General features: G+C 43.1%; 1 protein-coding gene across 1 annotated transcript; it reads right to left on the reverse strand.

The window, feature by feature from the left end:
• Positions 1 to 458: 458 nt before the first annotated feature.
• On the reverse strand, positions 459 to 13,334 carry LOC124000536 (receptor-interacting serine/threonine-protein kinase 4-like). The gene is made up of 8 exons (XM_046306984.1): positions 13,001 to 13,334; positions 6,437 to 6,728; positions 5,484 to 5,632; positions 5,153 to 5,202; positions 3,872 to 4,030; positions 3,553 to 3,659; positions 2,507 to 2,747; positions 459 to 2,299 (listed from the first exon to the last, which is right to left on the reverse strand). The coding sequence occupies exons 1-8, from the start codon at positions 13,180 to 13,182 to the stop codon at positions 993 to 995; spliced, it is 2,487 nt and encodes an 828-aa protein (XP_046162940.1). The 5' UTR covers positions 13,183 to 13,334; the 3' UTR covers positions 459 to 992.
• Between the last annotated feature and the right edge of the window lie 307 nt (positions 13,335 to 13,641).

Genomic DNA, 13,641 nt, shown 5'->3' on the forward strand with positions numbered 1-13,641 from the left:
AAGGATGGAACGTTGGTTTAGGAGTGATGAAAATGTTAAATGGTCTGAGGAATTAGCCAACAGCCTGGAAAGGAAGGTATGTTCCCCCCTCCTCACCCCACTCCCCTCCCACTCACCCACCTGCCTGGCCTGCGATCCCCCCCGAGGGCAGTTCCCATGGATGATGCCAAGTTGAGAATGCTCTGTAGGGTCTGGGGGAGAGGCAGGCAGGAATGATAAGAATAAAGCCGGCTGCAGATAGAGACATGTCCATTCTGCCTGGCAGTGAAGATGGCCATCATTCTTCCATTCACACATTTACAGGGGCACGTGGGTGGGTGCACACACACACACACACACACACACACACACACACACACACACACACACACACACACACACACACACACACACACACACACACACACACACACACACACACACACACACACACACACACACACACACACACACTTGTATTGACACTGTTGTTTTATTAGAGAATATAGCTTATGGACATGTTTAAACATACCAGCTACAGTAAGTCGATAGCAAAGGAAAATACAAATGGCCTTCCACAGATAATGTCAACATTATTTTTTACTGGGGGCCATGAATGTGCATATGCAAAGTAGAAAAGCTACACTATTAAGGGAAAACATGACATGAAGTCTATATTTAACATAAAGGAACAAAGTGATTTATATGAGCTCATGGTTCTCTATACAGTATACATATTTACATTCAAACTTTCCTCCTCTGACAAGATACCAAAGTAATGCAGGGCGGTAACAGGGGCTTTGAGAGGCCCAAATAACCATAACATCTGGAAATGAATGATCAATCACAGACTGCCAGAAAAATAAGACACAATCAAAATAGTATGTACAAAAAAAACTAATACAACTGCTGGTCTCTTTAGCTCGAGACACCTCTCCCATCACATCCAAGGGGAAGGGAATAGAAGAGGTCCCTGACGGTTTTTAATTCCAGGACAGTTCTGTACAATCCAGTCACAGCGTGACTCCCTCCTCTGGACAGTCATTTCCTTCACGCTCCGTCAGTTTCAAGATTACAACCTTTCTCTGGAGACACTTGGCCAACGAGCTTGGCTGACAATCCAGAAGCTTTGGGTAGTCCTCTGCTGCTGGCTGCAGTGTGTCATGGGGGATAGAGTCCTGTGGTACTTCCTCTGGTAGGGGTATGGAGTCCTGTGGTACTTCTTGTGATACCTCCACCCCCTGGGCTAGCAGCATGCTGGTGATATCTGTGTAGCCTCCTCTCACAGCCAGGTGAAGAGGGGTGAGGCCCTGCTCGTCTGACAGACTGGCACCCTCAGGGCAGTGGACCAGAAGCTCTTTGAAGACCTCACAGTGCCCCCCTTCTGCAGCCAGGTGGCAGGGGGTACGCAGGTTTTGGTTGGTGCAGTAGGGGTCTGCCCCTTCCTCGATCAGCATCTTCACTGTGGGCAGGTGGCCACGCTGAGCAGCGAGGTGAAGGGCGGTATGACCCTGGGTGGTCCGGGCCTGGATATCGGCATCATGCTTGACTAAGAGGCGAGAGGTGCTGGTGTGGCCCGTCTCAGCCGCCACATGCAGGGGGGTGTGGAGGCCCGTGGAGGTCACGTGGACGTCTGCCCCCAGCTCTATCAGGATCCTTGCCACCCTATACTGTCCCCTATGGGAGGCCATGTGCAGCGGGGTGCGGCCATCAGTGGTCTGCCCATCTACGTCCGCCCCGGCCTGCTTCACCAGCAATTTGACGATGCCCAGGTGGCCCTGCCAGGCAGCCAAGTGAAGCACCGTCCAGTCATCTCTGCCCTTCACATGGACGTCTGCCCCGCGGCTTAGCAGCACCCTGACCACGTTCTCCTGGCCATGCTGGCAGGCGATGTGTGCAGGTGTACGTCCCTGGGCGTCCGTCTCATTGATGGAAGCGCCGCGGTCCAGCAGTAGGCGGGTGATGGCCTCGTCCCCGTTCTGAGCAGCACAGTGCAGGGCTGTGTATTGGTCTTCGTCCCGGGCGTTGGCGTTGGTGCTCCGGCGGCCCAGCAGCAGCTCGGCCAGGCCCTTCAGGTGCTTCTCTGTGGCCAGGTGGAGTGGGGTGGAGCCGTGGGCATTGGCCAGGTTGGTGTTGGCATGGTTGAGGAGCAGGAACTTGACGGCCTCCTCGTTGGCCTGCGTGACGGCGTGGTGGAGCAGGCTGTAGCCGCCCTCCAATAGGAGGTCCACGTCCTGAGGCTGCAGGATCTTCATCAGCTTGGACATGTCTTTGGTACGGATGGCGTCACACAGCTTCCTCCTCTGCACCTCCCCAGAGTCTAAACAACAAGGAGATAGAAGACACAGTATGGAGTCAGGGACAAAACCACAAAGAAATTATCCTAAAGTTAAAAGAGACACTCTGCATGCTCCAGAAGTCATTCAGAACTGTACTACTTATGTAGGATATAACACCATGAGAAACAAGAATTCATGTCATCTGTTAAAGGAAACCATAGACAATGCCAAGGCACAACCATTCTTACCACAGGTATTCTCTTTCTCAAAGGAGAGGGTAATGGAGTCTTGAGAGGAAAAGGCAGAGTCTACAGAGGAGATTCCCGACAGTCTCTTGCTGGTGTTGTCTTTGCTGGGACAGCGGTCCTCCTTCACATGGTCAAAGCTCCGAGATATCCCAGAGTCTACCTGGCTCAGCAGCTCTGATAGGCTGTAGTCTTTCTCTGGCAACATGGCAGACTTGGGCCTGACTGACTTCTGCTCTTTATTCTGTTGGAGACACAGCTATGTTAGAAATACAATAACAAACACCTTGACTCCTTGGCTCTTTGACAACCTTTATGTTGACATGTTGTTAAAACATCTAGTTATGTAGCTATGTACACTACCATCCATATGTTTGGGGTCACTAAGAAATGTCCTTGTTTTTTTGCCCATTAAAATAACATCAAATTGATCAGAAATACACTGTAGACATCGTTAAGCTGCCAGTTGAGTACTTGTGAGGCGTCTGTTTCGCAAACTAGACACTAATGTACTTTTCTCTTGCTCAGTTGTGCACCGGGGCCTCCCACTCCTCTTTCTATTCTGTTTAGAGCCAGTTTGCGCTGTTCTGTGAAGGGAGTAGTACACAGCGTTGTATGAGATCTTCAGTTTCTTGGCAATTTCTCGCATGGAATAGCCTTAATTTCTCAGAACAAGAATTGACTGACTAGTTTCAGAAGAAAGGTCTTTGTTTCTGGCCATTTTGAGCCTGTAATCGAACCCACAAATGCTGATGCTCCAGATACTCAACTAGTCTAAAAAAGGCCAGTTTTATTGCTTCTTTAATCAGAACAACACTTTTCAGCTGTGCTAACATAATTGCAAAAGGGTTTTCTAATCATCAATTAGCCTTTTAAAATGATAAACTTGAATTAGCTAACACAATGTGCCATTGGAACACAAGAGTGATGGTTGCTGATAATGGGCCTCTGTACACCTACGTAGATATTCCATTAAAAATAAGCCATTTCGAGCTACAACAGTCATTTACAAGCAGGGGAATATAAGTGACTGGTATGTGTGGTTCTACCTGGTCAGTGGTTAGTCCATTGCAATGGTTATTCTCAGGCATAGGAGTTTGGTTCTTGGACTCCTCTTGGGGTTTAGAACACAGCTCCTCGGCTTCTGATGTGATTTCTGCAGACAGAAGACAACAAAGGTCAGGTTTGATGTACAGAATAGCATCCCATGGTTTACATTTCACCATTTCAGAAAAATATATGTACAGTATATCATGACTTTGTGTATGTATTACTACGCTTGAATTGTGTTCTTCCTGCTTTCAAGCCTCAAGATAAACACAAACACCTATCCCTTACAGGCATAGGCCCCATTGGATGTCTACTCACCCTGGAAGCTGGGTCTGGCATCAGGTAAGGAGGCCCAGCAGCGCTGCATGAGGCTCAGGAACCCCGTGCAGGCTTGGGGTCGACTCCGGGGCACAACATTGAGATCGGGACGCACCCCTCTCACCACCTTCACCATGATCTGCAGGATGTTGTTCTCCCCTGGAGGAAATAGAGGACATAAAGATACAATCAACACAATATATAAGACACATTGATACACGTCATTCATTTCTCTACTGTTCATATGATAACTCAGTCCAAAAGGTGTACCAGGCCCCATTATTCAAAAGACAAATTAGAGCCTGGATAGCTCAGTTGGTAGAGCATGGCGCTTGTAACGCCAGGGTAGTGGGTTCGATCCCCGGGACCACCCATACGTAGAATGTATGCACACATGACTGTAAGTCGCTTTGGATAAAAGCGTCTGCTAAATGGCATATATTATTATTATTATTATTATATCAATGAATTACGCCTTGATTGTGTGCTGGTGAAAGTATGGAAAAGCAACATAAACAAATGTCTAGGTAGGACCAATTCAAGTATGTATCCCTCATTATTATAATCTTTCTGTATGCTCAGATAAGGAAGGCATATAGATGTTTTGTTAGAGTGGTTGAGTTAAATGCCGGAAGACACATTTCAGTTGAAGGCATTCAGTTGTACAACTGACTAGGTGTCCCCCTTTCCTTTCTCTCCCACACCAAGCCTGGAAAAACGTCTCAGACTTTCTTGGTCATGGTATCTTTGTTATAAGGCATTGGGATCAGCCAGAAAGCCAGTCAATGATTCAAAGCAAACAGAAGCAGTGGAGTTAAGCTCAGATCACCCTGGCTTCTTCTGTAGCTTTAATACCATTCAATAGAAGGATGAGGAACATGGGAGGAGGAGAGTGCTTTTCTAGGGCTTCATTATTGGCGGACACAGGTGCCGGTGCCAAGGATGTCAATGCCCTGAACAAGAGCTTTCAATTCAAAGGATATGCCTGGGGAATACACCTGTCAGCCTGCCTCCCTGGAATTCACCAGGTAAACACTCAACGGCACGGTCAATATGTGCACTGTGACTAAATGTCTGTTACCTTCACTTACTGAGACGCAGGACGGACTAACATGGGTGGTCATGTCACAAGGAGTCTATACGCTTAATCACGGTCCAGGAACCAGGCCTTTTGAGTTTAAGAAAGACTAGGAGTGAATCTTATCAGACAAACCCTAAACGACCACAACATGTCTCACACCAATCCTCAACCCATCCATACATTTCCTCAACATGTCTCACCTTGGTAAGGTTTCTTCTGTGTGAGAATTCCCCAGATGACTATCGAAAAGCTGTAACAGGAAGGGAACGACAGGTCAGTAGCAAGGAATACTGATAAAGGTGATCAATGATTGAACTCACTATGTGTTGTCCAAGCATAATTTATAACTGATTAATATACATCCATTTCATATTCATAGTGATTAAAACCAATGTTGTGAAAATAAACAATGGAAGGGAGAATTGAAAAAAACAAACATCATAACTAAACATCATGACTAAGCATTAAACAGACAACGTTCCACTCCTCTGACAGACAAGGGCAGAGAGAAGTGAAGGTGAAGAGGCTCACCTGTAGACGTCATGCTTAGTGTCTGATACCCTGTCCTTCTCGACGATGCTCTCCGGCGGCAAATAGGCGATAGTGCCACAGAACCCATCACGGCTGATTTCATCAACTCTGGATAGGCCGTTCCATCGGGCCAGACCAAAATCTGATATCTGAAGGGGAGATTGGAGATACAGAATATATCTTATTAAGACAAGAACCTACTTGACCTCTCCCTTTCCCATTTGTTGTCATGGCTATGGCTACCGATAACTAACTTTACCCTCAAGCTGATGGCTGAGCCCTTATTGTATTCTATGCATCCAGAGCCCTGATGAGGGTAGAGGCAGCCACATCCTGTCCTAGCCTGTGGGTGCTCTACTTACCTCTCGTGTCAGGAGTTGAGGCCCTGTTTGACTGTGAGTTACATGTGTGGGCGAGCAGCTGAACACACACTCAGTCAGTGTTGGCAGAGTACTGTACTCAGCCTGTTAAGACAGGCCCAGGCTCCTTGTTTACATCAAGGTATTAAAACAGATGAGGTTCCCACCCATTTCTCCTCCACCTCCATTAGTCATCCAGTGGGAGGTAGGAGAGCAGGTGGGCTGGGAGGGAGACACCTTTCTGCCCGTAGCATGTGTGTGCAGCAGGGCGGCCGTTTAAAGCAAAATTAAAGTGAAAAAAAGATTTCCTCCCTCTATACATCTCAGCTGAAATTTACACCTGAGCAAATCCTATTAAAGGACATACCACATGAAAGCTCTTGAGTTTGGGCTGTTGTTTTAAAGACTCACTCTGTAGTAGAAATGACATAATTTGGGTGAAAGTTTGCTAAATGCACACTATAAGGTAAAATCTGACTTTTCTATTGGACAGTGTATTGATTTGACATATTTATGTCTCAAATGTACAAGGACTGCCCACACAGTGCCCTGTGTGAACTCCAACGAACACACCAAGTAACTGTTGTGTCTCACCTTGACGTGGTAGTGTGCGTCCAGTAGGATGTTGGCAGGTTTAAGGTCCAGGTGCAGGAGGGGTGGGCTCATGCAGTGCAGGAAGTTCATTCCCACCGCCGTCTCGTGGATGATCCTGAAGCGCAGCTCCCAGGGCAGAGGCTCAGCAGCCAGCAGGGTCTCCAGGGAGCCTGTCTCCATGTACTCCATCACCAGGCCCTGGGCGTCCCCACAGATCCCATACACTGGCAGGATGTAGCGGAACTTAGCCGCCTCCATCTTCTTAGCCTCCTCCAGCAGCTCTGCTCGCTCCCTACAGAGGACATGCTTGTCTGTTAACTTAGACTTCATCACACCAATTGGACATAAAGCCCTCGTATATAGCTGTCTGTTTAGACTGAACTACATAACTCATACACATAACAGTGATTTTAAATGTAGCTGTCTTCATAAATCTGCCCATCCATCCACGTCCCTCGATCCACAACAAATTCGTAAAATGTTGTTATTTTATCTTACACAGGTATTCAAAGGCTTGTTAAAATAGCAGCACTTGAAAAACCTTTTACCATCGACCTAAATTACACGAGGGAATACAAGGAGACAGCAAACTGAGACGCATGAGCTTTCCTATGCATTAACCTGTCTCTCTGACAGGTTAAATCAGTGAACCCCTGCAGACATGACACATTTATGGGACAAAGATTCTCCAAGTATGGCAGCCAGGCAGATCTGTCCCAGCGACATTCCTCAGAGAGCCTAAGAATCCATCTCGGTTCGGAGTTATGAACACAACAGACCTCTTGTTCTCTGTGCTCGTTGCTCAACCTTTGAACAATGATCTATTTATTACCTTTATCAGTGTTAGCCCGACTAGGCTAGCAGACTCAAATAGAGCCGTGTAGCCCATCACCACTGACCTCAGTATAGAGATCTAAAGAGAGGTGGCTTTGGAAAAAAACTTGGATAAACTGCTTAATCTCGTGAATAATGTGTGTGTATACTGTAGTGTCTTCACTACAAAGGTAATGAGCAACAACTTGGGATTTCAAAGGATTCATTCAATATTAAAATCAGCATACTGATAAGATCTTAAAAAGTAAAAAGCTAAATAAACAATGTAGTGTATTCTCTCTGTCACTAAGGCGACCATTTTTTATGTTGAGGGGGACAATTCCATGGGAATGAATTACGCTGAGACTCAATATACCAAACAAAAAACATTGATTTCAAAGTTTTAAAAAAACATACAACTCTATGCACAACCACTACTTTTAACAATTTCCACTGAAAAGTTTACAAAAACACATTTACAAGAAGAACTGTGCAGATACAAGTTTTGTAACAGAAAACTGAGGGAGATTTACCGTAAATCTGTTACCAAACCTTTGCGTATGTAAAGTTTTTCCAGTAAATGTTTCAAAAAAATAATAATTTACTGTGTACATTGTTCAAAGTGTCATGGTTTGTTAAAACTTTGAAATCAATGTTTTTTTGTTTGACATACATTTTGAAGTGAAAAATTGGAGCCAGAGTAATTCCGATATAGTGGAATTGCCAAGGGGTATATTACCAAATCATTCAAGTTCAATAAAAGTGTAAGCCATTTCTTAAATAGATCTGACAAGCATGACAAATCTGTGCAAATGTGTGGATTTAGGAGAGTGTTTTACATAAGAGACTTTTCTGTTTCCATCTAGACGGCACCAGTGTCTAACTCACACCAACTCCTCACCCCGAAAATACACTAATACTACCACTCGCACTTTACTTTTCCCCCACTTACTAGCTCTGACCTTGCTGATAGCTTTGAGGAAAAATGTACTTACAATGACTGTGATATGTGGTTGTCCCACCTAGCTATTTTAAGATGAATGCACTAATTGTTAATTGCTCTGGATTAGATTGCCTGCTAAATTACTGAAATCTAAAAATCTAAAATGTAAATTTCAGGCGGTTATTTCAATCAGCTCTTACACTAAAATGGCATTATCATGATTTTCACAGTATTATTCCAACATCATAGTGTGGAAAATATATATATATATATATAAAACAAGTTTTTGAGACAGGTGGGTCCACCCCAAAGTGTTGCATGTCATGATGACACTCACATGTCTCCATCAATGAGAGAAGATTTGAAAGACAAGATGGCGGCATACACATTGTTGGATTACTTCATGGAGCTGGACACTGACATTTTAGAAGGTACATGTTTGGCCGAATCCAGAACAAAGGTAGTATCCCCAAGTTAAGGGTTTTATATATATTTCAACACTGAGATTGGAATAATACTGTGAAATTGTGAAAATTATGATAATTGCATTTTAAGAGCTGTTTAAAAAGACTGCCTGAAATTTCAACCTGTTTTGGTGGGATAGAGTTTTGGCCTGCATGGCGATATCACCAGGCGGTAAATTAGTTAGACTAATAAGAAAGAGTTCCAAACCTCTTTGCCAATAACATCTAGTTTTCAGTTTTCCCTTCCCCACAGTCATAGCATAATTATTGCTTGAGAAATTGCTCTTTGCTATGAAGCTTTGTGTATTTTTTAATATTTTTGACCATTTTAATTTAAAACAAACACAGTATTGTACTTAATTGTTCCCCCCCCCCAAATAATTGGATATTCAGAAAAACAGTTGCATTGCACCTTTAAAGTTGGTTGAAAATTCTCTGTGCTATGCCAAACAGTACCTATCCTGTAATGGCTAATGGAGCATCACATTAGACCGTTACAATTCAATGTGTGGAGGCAGGGAGCAGGCAGGCAAATGACAGTTTATGTACTTTGCAGATGTTGAGAGAAGATAACATCTGCAGCTCAGGTCCAGTGGGTGCCATGAGTCTAGCTACTATTGATTGGAGAAGGATGTCAATGCTTGTCATTGGCAAAGCTAAAGAACTTCCTCCTTGTGCTTTGTATCAGACATATTTTTCTTTGTGAATGTTTTGCAAAAGCAATAGGGTAGAGAAGTGAGATAAATGGTCATAGGAAGTAACACAATCAGACACAGATAAAGGAGTCAATACACTCTGTTGTGTTTGTCTGCTAAAGGACGATTCCATGTATAAGTCAACCTGAGAATGCACAAATAAAGTTAGTCATTTCCAAATGAAACCACTTTAATAATTATCCTTAAGTTCTATATGTGGGAGTTCAGGCTTAGTAGGTGATTGCATGAATTCTGACCATTACAGAGTAGGTGGCCAAGTCTCAAAAAAGGCTTTGCAGTCAATGATATTTCACGACTTAGTTAATGAAGAATTATATCCCAAATTGAAGTGTCTTGAGTTTTGTTTTGCGTGTTCTACAGTCTTGTAAAGATAGAAGGTGACTGGGACAAGCAATGTAATATCCATAACCTTTAAGGAAAAGTTTTAAAAAACAAACATGCACTACATCAGTTCATCTTGAAACTTTCTCTTTAAAGCAAACTTTCATTATGGTTTTATATGGTCTATAATTGGGATCTCTTTTCATTATCGTATCTTTTTTTCAGCGTTATGATATCTGCACCTTCCATAACGGCTGTGGATGTGATGGATATTGATGTATCATATGTTATCTTCAGAAGCTTGTGCATTCAACACATTTTGTCTGCTTGTTTCGGGATGTTTTCTTCAGACTTGTACTGAAGCACTTATTGATATCTTGAAAATTGTGTGTTTCAGCTAAAATTCTCTTGGAAAATATATGCTGAAATGCATTTCTCATACATGGCAGTACTTTTTTAGATAGAAAGATGAGAAGAGTGTTTATCAACAACCTGTGAATAGTGCTGGACCCAGTTTCCCAAAAGCATCTTAAGGTTAAGTTAACTAGGCAAGTCAGTTAAGAACAAATTCTTATTTATAATGACTGCCTACCCCGGCCAAACCCTGACGACGCTGTGATGCAGCCTGGATTTGAACCAGGGTCTGCAGTGACACCTCTTGCACTGAGATGCAGTGCCTTAGACCGCTGAACTTAGCCTCAAGATGCTTTTGGGAAACTGAGCCTGGGTCTTTTTCAAGTGAAAGCCCCCCAAAATATACGGACTTCATCCAGTATCCAGAAGAATGCATTTGCACTATAGGGACATGTATGTTGTTTTATTATCATATTTTGTTACAATAGTTCTGAAAAAAATGTTTTATACAAAATTGTAATTAAACTGTTAATTTTGATATGGTCTTGTATGATATTCAGACTACCTGTTATTGTCACGCCCTGACCTTAGCTATCTTAGTTTTCTTTAATATTTTGGTCTGGTCAGGGTGTGACTAGGGTGGGTATGTTTGTTTTTGCATTGTCTAGGGTTTTTTGTAAGTCTAGGTTTATGTAGTTCTATGGTGGCCTGAATTGGTTTCCAATCAGAGGCAGCTGTTTATCGTTGTCTCTGATTGGGGACCATATTTAGGTAGCCATATTCCTTGGGTATTTTGTGGATTCTTGGTCTATGTTTAGTTGCCTGTCTGCACTATGCATATTAGCTTCACGTTTTGTTGTTTTGATAGTTTGTTCAGTGTTCTTTTTTTAATTAAAGAAGAATGTACGCTTACCACGCTGCGTGTTTGTCTCCTCACTATGATGAACGTGACAGTTATAATGCAATCTTATCAACAAATGTTAGATTTTGATCAAGAAATCTGTAAGGAATGAATGTCTATTTCAGACTCTGTGACATCCATAACGGTTGTTTTTCCTTTCCGAAGTAGTAATTTAAATTATTATTATTTTTAATTAGCGTCTTTGTGTTCAGCTAAGCCTTTCCATGTTTTGACCTAAGACTTACAAATTCACAGACATATGCTAATATGTTCCGTCTTCCCAAAAAGCTTGTCCATTTAATGTAACATCCATTCTTACTTCATTTCTCCACCATACCATCTCCACTATAGTGCCCAAGGGGCACTATAGACACACAAAAGTTTCATTTATATTATTGTTTCCATTCTGTGAGACATTTAAGTTGGGATGTTGCATGCTAATGTAACATCCATAACGCTGCCCTAAGTAACTCAAATGTAATATACACGGAGTATACAAAACATTAAGAATACCTTCCTAATATTGAGTTACCCCCCCCTTTTGCTCTCAGAACAGCCTCAATTCATCAGGACATGGACTCTGCAAGGTGTCAAAAGCATTCCACAGGGATGCTGGCCCATGTTAACTCCAATGCTTCCCACAGTTGTGTCAAGTTGGCTGGATATCCTTTGGGTGGTGGACCATTCTTGATACACACAGGAAACTGTTGAGCGTGAAAAACCCAGCCGCATTGCAGTTCTTGACACAAACCGGTGCGCCTGGCACCAACTACCATTCCCAGGCACTTAAATCTCTGAACAATTGGTGTCTCACTTGTCTCAAGGCTTAAAAATCCTTATTTAACCTATCTTCTTCCCTTCATCTAGTATGTCAAAGAAAGAACAGGTGTTCTTAATGTTTTGTACACTCAGTGTAAGTGTCTGACTAAATCTCTCAACAAATTGTCAATTCTCAAGTGAAATGAAGTTTAGGAGCAACCTGATCCAATCATTGTATTCAAAGCTGTAAAAGCTTTCAAAATGACAGAGGCCTCTTGAATACAATGTTCCCGACCTCATTCTCTGACACCTTCAGAAACATTAACTTGATATGCCACCAAAAAAAAGTCAAATGCACTAATATTTCTCACTGCTGGTGAACGTAAATAACACTTGTTGTGCCAAAGGAATGAAAGGATATTGTACAGATTCTTGAGATAATGTGTTGTAAATCATTTACACATCCACACTGCTACATTTTGAAATCAAGTAGGAAAGGAATATTGAAAGTAAATTGGTAGTCCTCTTTGAGGCTCCCGGAGGGAGTTGGGTCATGGTGGTGACATGGCGTTCTACGGAGTGTTGAAAGAGAGGAAGGAGAGTACTAGCATAATGTTGAACTTTTCCCCCCAGCACACCATGTTACTCGCACACACACACTTGGGACAACACCTGGCATAAAGGTCATACTACTTCTCATAATCATGAGTCAAAACAAACATCACCAAACTGAAGAAGAGGTTTACATTCCAGAGACATAGTGTAATGTCTGGCAGGGTCTCCTGGACAAAGGGCCAGGCATTAAAGTAAAGACTGATCTGTTCATCGGAGCCAGACGCCTTTGTGGTCGATAATTGTGGTGGTAATGCCACCAGGGGTGAAAGAGTCCTCTTTCCCACACTACAGCAGAGCATGAGAGTGTATCACGTAAAGAAATCTAGTCAAACATTCACAGGTGTACTGTTCAAGGGCCTTCCATTGTAACCACATGTGAATGACTGCTAAGTGCTCACCTCAAAAACATCAACATTTACATAATAGAAATGTACCCCCATACATGTCCACCCTCCAGAACCCACAAGATAATGAGTCTGTGACATAAGGCTGACTAAGTTACCAGCATACGTCACACCCTCAGATAGATGAACAAACTCATAGAGAACTCCTGCTTTTTAGTCTGACGCCCACAGAGGTTATCAAACATATAACATGTCATCTAGGCTTAAATACTTTAACATTCTTCATACCCCCACACACCATCAATCTCAGAATAAAAACAGCTGTCCAACATACTTGTCATCTACATGAAGGCAGGGCGGGCACTTGATAGCCAGCCATGTTTTCCACTGTACATGTCGGACTTTGTATACTTGTCCAAAGCCGCCCGAGCCAATCTTCTCCCAGCTCCCAAACTCAGAGGAATCAAAGGTTCTCAGCAGCCCCATATTCCCATGGGAAGGGTCCGGAACGTCCATATCAGTCTTTAGAAAGGCCCGAGTGGTGTTAAAATCCCCAAATCCTTATTTTTTCCCTCTCCAACACACATTCAGAAGAAGTAAACATACACACCTGCCTACCTACTGAGAGCTCCCTTCCTTGTTTTTCACCTCTTGCCTAACTCAATCTGGCCCCTCCTCCTCCAGGTGAAAGAAGGGGAAGTGCCTATAGTTGTGACATCATTTCCTGGGTCTGGCCAGACAGACAGATAAGTCTTTCCAGGTAGCACGCCACTGACCAGGTTTATCATTAATCTAAGCACCTGAACTCCCAACTCTCTCATATTTCTGAGCAGAAAAAAATAGTATTTGTAAATAAGATGGAATTCAAGAACAGTGGAATGTTGTGATATCACCCAATACCTTTGTCCTCCTGAGAACCCTAACACTACCAAAGACCCTGTAAATAACCCTAGGAAACATTGGGAATATCCTTCA

The sequence above is a fragment of the Oncorhynchus gorbuscha genome, linkage group LG16, assembly GCF_021184085.1.
Source record: "Oncorhynchus gorbuscha isolate QuinsamMale2020 ecotype Even-year linkage group LG16, OgorEven_v1.0, whole genome shotgun sequence".
Taxonomy (NCBI): domain Eukaryota; kingdom Metazoa; phylum Chordata; class Actinopteri; order Salmoniformes; family Salmonidae; genus Oncorhynchus; species Oncorhynchus gorbuscha.

Coding starts and splice junctions, on each gene's coding strand:
- LOC124000536 (XM_046306984.1), bottom strand. CDS start 13,182: ATGGACGTTCCGGACCCTTCCCATGGGAATATGGGGCTGCTGAGAACC. Junction 5,633..6,436: donor ACGCACACTACCACGTCAAG/GTGAGACACAAC, acceptor TCTCCCCTTCAG/ATATCAGATTTTGGTCTGGC. Junction 2,748..3,552: donor ATGGACTAACCACTGACCAG/GTAGAACCACAC, acceptor TGTCTCCAACAG/AATAAAGAGCAGAAGTCAGT.